Source organism: Babylonia areolata, chromosome 30, assembly GCF_041734735.1.
Source record: "Babylonia areolata isolate BAREFJ2019XMU chromosome 30, ASM4173473v1, whole genome shotgun sequence".
In the NCBI taxonomy this organism is placed as follows: Eukaryota; Metazoa; Mollusca; class Gastropoda; order Neogastropoda; family Buccinidae; genus Babylonia; species Babylonia areolata.
In genome coordinates this window covers 5,261,070-5,271,069 of record NC_134905.1, presented here as the reverse complement: position 1 = coordinate 5,271,069, position 10,000 = coordinate 5,261,070, and the positions used below count along the sequence as shown (strand labels likewise).

General features: G+C 46.8%; 1 protein-coding gene across 2 annotated transcripts in view; it reads right to left on the bottom strand.

Annotated features, from left to right (window-relative positions):
* The window catches only part of LOC143275546 (ADP-ribosyl cyclase/cyclic ADP-ribose hydrolase-like), a 14,533-nt gene that overhangs the window by 1,182 nt on the left and 3,351 nt on the right, over positions 1–10,000 (bottom strand). For both annotated transcript variants that reach the window (XM_076579737.1, XM_076579736.1), the window contains exons 2-7: positions 8,418–8,605; positions 6,590–6,722; positions 5,021–5,239; positions 3,766–3,845; positions 2,970–3,062; positions 553–639 (exon numbers count right to left, since the gene is read on the bottom strand). In XM_076579737.1, the coding sequence (XP_076435852.1) occupies positions 553–639; positions 2,970–3,062; positions 3,766–3,845; positions 5,021–5,239; positions 6,590–6,722; positions 8,418–8,605 (800 nt within the window). The remainder of the gene's footprint in view (positions 1–552; positions 640–2,969; positions 3,063–3,765; positions 3,846–5,020; positions 5,240–6,589; positions 6,723–8,417; positions 8,606–10,000) is intronic.

The following is a 10,000-nucleotide window of genomic DNA, read 5'->3' as shown; positions in this document are numbered from 1 at the left end:
CGGACATACGCAAACCTGCACACACATTAACCAGCACACACACACACACACACACACACACACACACACATACATGCCTACCTAACACACACACACGCACACACAAACACACACACACACATGCCTACCTAACACACACACACACACACACACACACACACATGCCTACCTAAACACACACACACACACACACACACACACACACATACACACACACACACCTCAAGACAACACACACACAATCCACCCACTCAAACACACACACACACACACACACACACACACACTCCACCCATTCAAACACACACACACACACACACACACACACACACCTACCTCAAGACAACACACACACGCACGCACACAGAAACACACAAACACACACAATCCACCCACTCAAACACACACACACACACACACACACACCTACCTCAAGACAACACACACACGCACGCACACACACACACAAACACACACACAATCCACCAACTCAAACACACACACACACACACACACACACACACACACACACACACACACACACACACGTACTCAGGGTTATCCACACAGCTGAAGGGAAACCCAATGGTCGTCACATCCTGTTTGAGAAGAACCAATGATCCGTTGTTGCAGTTCTCACTGAAAAATAACAACAATATTTGTATTTTGTATTTCTTTTTTATCACAACAGATTTCTCTGTGTGAAATTCGGTCTGCTCTCCCCAGGGAGAGCGCGTCGCTACACTACAGCGACTGGCGCAATAGCCGAGTGGTTAAAACGTTGGACTGTCAATCTGAGGGTCCCGGGTTCGAATCACGGTGACGGCGCCTGGTGGGTAAAGGGTGGAGATTTTTACCATCTCCCAGGTCAACATATGTGCAGACCTGCTAGTGCCTGAACCCCCTTCGTGTGTATATGCAAGCAGAAGATCAAATACGCACGTTAAAGATTCTGTAATCCATGTCAGCGTTCGGTGGGTTATGGAAACAACAACATACCCAGCATGCACACCCCCGAAAACGGAGTATGGCTGCCTACATGGCGGGGTAAAAACGGTCATACACGTAAAAGCCCACTTGTGTGCATACGAGTGAACGCAGAAGAAGAAGAAGAAGCTACGCTACAGCGCTACCCATTAAAAAAAAAAATTCTTCCTGCATACAGTTTTATTGGTTTTTTCCTGTCGAAGTAGATTTTTCAACAGAATTTTACCAGGAACAACCCTTTTGTTGCCATGGGTTCTTTTACGTGCGCTAAGTGCATGCTGCACACGGGACCTCGGTTTATCGCCTCATCCGAATGACTAGCGTCCAGACCACCACTCAAGGTCTAGTGGAGAGGGAGAAAATATCGGCGGCTGGGCCGTGATTCGAACCAGCGCGCCCAGATTCTCTCGCTTCCTAGGCGGACGCGTTACCTCTAGGCCATCACACCAATATAGAAAAGGTGATTCAGTCCTGAAGTGGCGACCACCCTGGAGGCGCGGGTTCGAACCTGCTGAGGACCAGGAAAGAAAAAAAAAAAGAAAAAAAAGGCGGCAATACAAGGGCATCCAGGAGTCATGACCTGGGTGCGGCCCGGCCCCCTTAGAGTGTAAGGAGTTATGGGCCGAAACACTTGACTGAGGGGGGGGGCTTCTTCTGTGAAGACCTTGTACTGTCCAGCTCTCCCTAGAGTTTCTTATTGCTAAGGGGGAAAAGCAACTGAAAAAATGAAAGAGTAGAAGAAACAGTAAAAAGCTTCTGATTAAAAAAACAACAACAAAAAACCACACGCACACACACACATACACACGCGCGCACGCGCGCACACACACACACACACACACACACACACACACACACACCACACACACACACACACACACACACACACACACATACCACAGAGAAAGAGACAGACAGACAGACAGACATGCTGACGAATGCTGACAGGCAGGCAGTCGTACAGAAATGTATGCGGACAGACAAACAGACAGTCAGATAGGCAAACACTGACAGACTAACAGACAGACAGAATGACAGACTGACAGACTCACAAGCCGGAACACACAGAAACATACACACACAAACAGACAGAAAGACAGACAGACAGACAAAGAAACAGACAGACAAAGGAAAAAAACAACTAGCAAACGGACAGACAGACAGACAAATAAACAGACCAGCAAACAGACAGACAGACAGACAGACAGACAGACAAATAAACAGACCAACAAACAGACAGACAGACAGACAAATAAACAGACTATCAAAAAAAGACAGACACAAAAAGGAACACACTATCAAATAGACAAAATAGACAATCATAGAAACAGACCAGCAAACAGACAGACAGACAAATAAACAGACTAGCAAACGGACAGACAGACAGACAAATAAACAGACCAGCAAACAGACAGACAGACAGACAAATAAACAGACCAGCAAACAGACAGACAGACAGACAGACAAATAAACAGACTAGCAAACGGACAGACAGACAGACAGACCAGCAAACAGACAGACAGACAGACAAATTAAGAGACTAGCAAAACGGACAGACAGACAGACAGACAGACAAATAAACACACTAGCAAACGGACGGACGGACAGACAGACAGACAGACAAATAAATAAACACACTAGCAAAACGGACAGACAGACAGACAGACAAATAAACACACTAGCAATACGGACAGACAGACAGAAAGACAGACAAATAAACACACTAGCAAACGGACAGACAGACAGACAAATAAACACACTAGCAAAACGGACAGACAGACAGACAGACAGACAGACAAATAAACACACTAGCAAAACGGACAGACAGACAGACAGACAGACAGACAAATAAACACACTAGCAAAACGGACAGACAAAAAAAAAAAGAAAAAGAAAAAAAGAAACAGACCCGCAAACGGAACATACATACAGACAGACAGACAGAGAGAAAGACAGACAGACAGACCGACAGAGAGACTCACAATGCAGGCTGTTCCAGAGGGTGTGTCAACAACACATTGATCGCAGTCACCTGAGCTGTGTCCAGATTTGGAAGTTCGTATTTGCCGAAAAAGCTATGGCGAAACAGACGTGTCAAAAAGTGGTAAGTTCAGTCTTGCTGTGCTTGTGCCCAAGCGTTGATACTTCTCTTTCTCTCTCTATTGACCTTCTTTCTCCACCACACGTTTATTATTCATTTTTATTCACTTTATTTATATTATCTCAGCTTAGTTTTTGTTCACAACTCATGTATGATCACCGTCTTAACTTCTTAGTTATGATGACATCCGTCACATAAAATTATTCAGTATGTACATGTATCAGGACAGGGACTTTAAAAATTAATGTTTTCTTGTTGTCCTGTTCATCGACATCTGTGTTGTATTGTGACAAGTTCCAAATAGAATACGGTTTAAACCAATTTAGCAAGTCATTCACACGTCTAATTTTCACTCAAAATGGAGATGATCAAAAATAGATTGAAGGATGAACACGCACACACACACACACACACACACACACACACACACACACACACACTCACAAACACACACTCATACACACACACACACACACACACACACACACGCACACTCATACATACACACACACACACACACACACACACACACACACACGCACACTCATACATACACACACACACACACACACACTCATACAGACACACACACACACACACACACACACACACACACACACACACACACACACACACACACACACACACACACACACACACACACACACACGACTTACCTATCTCTGCGGTATGCAGGTCTGTCTTCACGTGACACATCCATCATGACAGTCACGTGACCACTAACCGACTGTGCGAACTGCGTAAAGAAAAAATTATATATACAAAAAAAAGAAATCATGGTTAAAATGTTTAATGGTTCCATACAGAGTGTAGCGACGGCCTAGAGGTAACGCGTCCGCCCAGGAAGCGAAGGAGAATCTGAGCGCGCTGGTTCGAATCACGGCTCAGCCGCCGATATTTCCCCCCCCTCCACTAGACCTTGAGTGGTGGTCTGGACGCTTATTCATTCGGATGAGACGATAAACCGAGGTCCCGTGTGCTATCATGCACTTAGCGCACGTAACAGCACCCACGGCAACAACAAAACGGTTGTACCTGGCAAATATCTGTAGAAAAATCTACTTCGATAGAAAAACAAACAAAAACAAATAAAAACTACACGCAGGAAAAAAAAAAGAAAAAAAGAAAGGGTAGCGCTGTAATGTAGCGACGTGCTCTCCCTGGGGAGAGGCAGCCCGAATTTCACACAGAGAAATCTGTTGTGATGAAAAGAAATACAAATACCCTTTTACGTCCAACAGGGCAGTGAACACACACACACACACACACAGAGAAAGACATCCCATCGACAGAAACACAGACAAAGACTCACACACACACACACACACACACACACACACATACACACAGACAGACACACACACACGCACACACTGACAGAAAGACACCCCATCGACAGAGACAGACAGACACACAGACACAGACACAGACACACACACACACACACACACACACACGAGAGACCGACCGACACACACACACACGCAGACACAGACATACACACACACACACACACACACACACACACACACACACACACACACACACACACACACACAGACCCTATCGACAGAGCCACAGACACGGACACAGACACACACACACACAAGAGACTGACAGACACAGACACAGACACAGACAGACACACACACACACACACACACACACACACAGAAAGACACCCCCCACACCCACACACACACACACACAGAAAGACACCCCCACCCCCACACACAGAGAAAGACCCCCCCACCCCGACCCCTACCCCCACCCCACACACACAGAGAAACACCCCCCAGCCACCCCCCCCCCCCCCACACACACACACACAGAAAGACACACCCCTCCCTCCCCCACCCTCCCTCCACACACACACACACACATACCCACAAAATTCACAAACCCACTCACAGCCATGGAAGCCGAACCCCAGAAAGCCTCGCTGGCCTCACTGGGGCAGTCTCTCCACGAGGGACAGCGCGAGAAGTTCATGCCCGGGGCCACGCTCTGCCCGCACCACACGAGGCCGTCCGCCAGGTAGCCAATCAGAGTGTCCTCCATGGTCACGAGACGCTCGCCCTCCGATGCATATTCATGAGCCAGCTCTTTGGTGCCCGACCAGAACATAGCCTGTACAGCACAGAGCAATGTATGATTCTGACCAGCCGCCGTGGCGAAGTGGTTAGCGTCGCGGACCGACGGCTGGGAGGACGCTGGTTCGAATCCCAGCGGAGGTGGGTTTTTCGGCCTCCGTGGCCGGCTCCTACCCAGAGCTGAGTGTGCTGTGGGCTTAAATGGGGAGACTGGGACCACACGGTCGAGTGTCATCCTGGCACTTCAAGGATGCGTCTTCGGGTGTGTTGCTCAAATTACCTGACCAACACTGCAAGTGTCTGTATCTCTCGGGCCTGGTATATCATGGTATATCGCGCCGGGATATCATTATGACAGGAAGCGTAGAGTACAGCCTTGTCACGCAGTCCCAAACCAAAATGGACCTCCATAGCAACATCGTCATCGCCATCCTCCTCCTCCATCATCATCAATATAAACCAAACAGTCTCAAAATCTGTGGCCTTTCATGCCCTGCTCTCATGGTGACCTCAGTTTCGATACCCCTCCACTTCTGGGCTTGGGGTGAGTCCTGTCAATGTCTTCAGTGTCGGCGGATTCATGGGGGGCTGTTGTTTGAGGGACGTGGTGGCGGTCTCCGCTCAGGGAGGGACGCTCATTCAGTCTGGCTCCGCGACTAAGCCATTATTGTCGTTAGTAGGGGGCTTAGTAGGTGGTGTCCTAAGTACGTTGAATCAGAACAGGCACCACTGAACACTACCGAAGTGACTCAGCAGCAGTGCAGGGTCTCCTCTGGTGTGTGGCTCTCTGGCGACCTAACATCGATAGTCAGTCCCTGTGGACTGCCGACGCTGGAAATGTGACGGACGAACCCGGGTGTAGCTGTGTATGGGAGAATCTAAATGAGCGGCGTGGGAGCTATGCCACTGAAACGTTGCAGATGATGGGACAGCAAAACAAACAAACAAACAAACAAACAAAAAGTATGATTCTGCCTAATGAGAAGGCGCCACATCAGAATAGTGGTTTGAGCGTGCGTGCTTAGCTATGTGGGCATCAGTTCGTGTCCAAGTCGTTTGGACGTCGGATAAATGTTATGATAGTCAGTCGCAGTGCCCGGCTATGACCACCTGAACGGCAGTGGAGGCAACTACTGCTGTCCTGACTATCCGGGCTTAAGTATTTTGATTGAGAGTGGAGAGTGTCTCCCACTGTAGGTGTTGGGGATGGTTCCCCAAAGGGTCAACTAGCCCCCCAAGGCTGTAATAATACACAGCGGGTAATGAAACGAAACCCGACACAATGTAACCCCAATGAAACAAAACACACACACACACACACACACGCACACACACACACACACACACACACACACACACACACACACACACACACACACACACACACCTTATCCTGAGGAATCTCTTGCCTGGCAGCATTGATGAAGGGTTTATAATTGTCCATGTCCAGAGCACAGGGGGGTCTGTCGGAGAATGCTGCTGCGAACTTCTCGTACAGCTTTTCACAGGGCTCCGACACCCTGGTACATGCAGTGAACGGGTGGGCAACGGGTGGATGGGTCGACGGGTGGATTGACTGACTGATGGGTGGTGGATAGGTGGGTGGGTGTGCTGTGGGTGTATTGATTGATGGGTGGGTCAGGTGGGTGGGTGAGTTTTGGATTGTATGGGTGGATCTGGTACAGCTGTCCACAGGGCTCACCAACACCCTGGTACATACAGTGAACGGGTAGATGGGCGGATTGTTTGATGGGTGGGCTGGTGTGTGTGTGTGTGTGTGTGTGTGTGTGTGTGTGTGTGTGTGTGTGTGTTGTGGATGGGTATGTGGATGGATTGATGGGTGGGTGTGTGGGTGGATTGTGGATGGGTGGATGGGTGTGTTGTGGATTGTGGATGGATGGATGGGTGTGTTGTGGATTGTGGATGGGTGGGTGGATTGTGGATGGATGAGTGGGTGGATGGGTGGGTGGATTGTGGATGGATGGGTGGGTGGGTGGGTGGAGGGTGTTGTGGATGGATGGGTGGATTGGTGGGTAGGTGTGTTGTGGATGGATGGGTGGTTGGGTGGGTGGATTGATTGATGGGTGGGCAGGTGGGTGGGTGTGTTAATTGCGGATGGACGGGTGGACTGATCAATGGGTTGGTTGGTGGGTGGGTGTGTTAATTGTGGATGGACGGGTGGATTGATTAATGGGTTGGTTGGTGGGTGGGTATGTTAATTGTGGATGGACGGGTGGACTGATCAATGGGTTGGTTGGTGGGTGGGTGTGTTAATTGTGGATGGACGGGTGGACTGATCAATGGGTTGGTTGGTGGGTGGGTGTGTTAATTGTGGATGGACGGGTGGACTGATCAATGGGTTGGTTGGTGGGTGGGTGTGATAATTGTGGTTGGACGGGTGGACTGATCAATGGGCTGGTTGGTGGGTGGGTGTGTTAATTGTGGTTGGACGATTGGATTGATTAATGGGTTGGTTGGTGTGTTGTGGATGGATGGGTGGATAGACTGATTAATGGGTGTATGGTTGGATGGAGATGGATGAAAGGCTGGGTCATTTTTCACACAGAGAAAGCTGCGGAAAACGTCGGATGCTGCTCATGTCTTGATGAACATGGCTCCCACATTGTGGCAGATGTGGTGTAGCGTGTATGGATTTATCCGAACGCTAGTGACGCCTCCTTGAGCTGCTGATACTGATACTCATTCATTGATTTATTCAATCATGTATTTATTTATTATTTTCATCATTACTTTTATATGTATATACGCTTTCTTTTTTCTGCCTTTATTTATTCGCTTATCTATTTATCTTTAAAAAAAATTCCTTTTTTTAAAAATAGTTTTTCATTTTCAATCATTTTTTCATTTTTGACTCTCTTGTGTAAACAAAGTGAGTCTATGTTATGACCCGGTCTTTGGGTGTGTGTGTGTGTGTGTGTGTGTCTGTCGCTGTGTGTGTCCGTGGTAAACTTTAACACTGCCATTTTCTCTGAAAATACTTTGTCTGCCAATACCAAATTTGGCTTAAAAATAGTAGAAAAAAAAACTCTTCACAGTCATACCAATAATAGGTAGTTGTAAGTCTCCCGAGTTGGGTCAAGCCGCTGGTCAGGCATCGGCATATGGATTCACCCGAACACAGTGACGCCTCCTTGAATAACTGAATTGCATTGAACTGAACTGAACTTGACAGAACTCTAGAAACAGTCACTCACTGAGGCAGGGTGGACTTGTATTTAATCTGCTTGTAGTCGTAACAGCGGCCAATGAAGATGTTTTCGATATGTTCTGTGGTGCCCGGATTGTCGTCTGCTTGAGCAGGGGGCGCCACCGACGTCATCGCAATCATCATTGCAGACGACAACGCCAGGAAGAATCGGTAAATGCGAGTCTTTTGTGCCATCTGAAAACATTGCAATGCAATCGAATGCAACAATGTATCGAAAATGCAGTGCAGCACAATGCAATACAATATACTTTTTCATTTCTTCAGACACACACACACGTGGATATACATAATGTGTGTGTGTGTGTGTGTGTGTGTGTGTGTGTGTGTGTGTGTGTGTGTGTGTGTGTGTGTGTGTGTGAATGTATAAAATTTTCCATCAAACTTTAAAAAAAATATTTCAATGATACCATCATGTAAATCAATCGTTATATCGATCTTTTTTTTTTTTTTCTGTTTTCCCTCTTCTACTTTTTTTTTTTTTTTTTTTTTTTTTGGTTTGTTTGTTTGTTTTTTGTTGCTTTTGTTTAGAAGGGGATTCTGGATGGGGAATGGTGGGTGCCAGTTCTGTCAAATCAGAATAAAACACAGCATCAACGCTCACAGTGTAGGTGCACAATGTTTACCTGTCTAGGAGGCAAAATAGCACAGACTCTTAGTGCTCGGCAAGCAGCTGGCCTTTGGGGAACCATCCCCAACGCCGACTGTCCTAAAAAAACCCTCTTGGCCGAGAGAGTGGGGATGTAACTTGGGCAAGACACTCTCCACAGCCCAGATAGTCGGAACAGCAGTTACCTCCTCTGCTGTTCTGACGATGGTCATAGTTGTAAACGAATGACTATCATACAATATCACAATGATTTGCCAGCGAGTCACAGCACGCAACAATTAACTACAGCACGAGAAATATGTCCATTTTCGCTGTTATGTTTTTGCTCACAAGTGAAATATTTTTTAAAAATTTGCTAATTGGTATTTGCGTCATTTGCCTAACTATATTAAAAAACAACAACAAACAAACAATTAAACCAGCAGCTGTTACAAATGATGAGACAAGAGTACATATTCTCAATGGCTTAATTTTTCTAGTTGCGTGCTTTCATATTTGCTTATTGATATTTGCCTATCTAAAAAAAAAAAAAAAAAAAAAAACCCAATTAAACCAGCAGCTGTTACAAAATGATGAGACAAGTGTACATATTCTCAATGGCTTAATTTTTCTAGTTGCGTGCTTTTGTTGTTTAATCTCTCTGTCTCTCTCTGTTTCAGTCTGTCTTATCTGTCTGTATGTCTCTGTTTGTCTGTCTGTCTGTCTGTCTCTGTTTATCTGTCTCTATGTCTGTCTGTCTCTCTGTCTATCTGTCTCTATGTCTATCTGTCTGTCTCTCTGTCTGCCTGTCTCTGTCTGTCTGTATGTCTGTCTCTCTCTGTCTGTCTGCTCGTCTGTCTGTCTCTGTCTGTCTGTCTCTCTGTCTGCCTGTCTGTCTTTCACTGTCTGTCTGTATGTCTCTGTCTGTCTCTGTCTCTCTGTTTATCTGTCTCTATGTCTGTCTGTCTCTGTCCGTCTCTCTG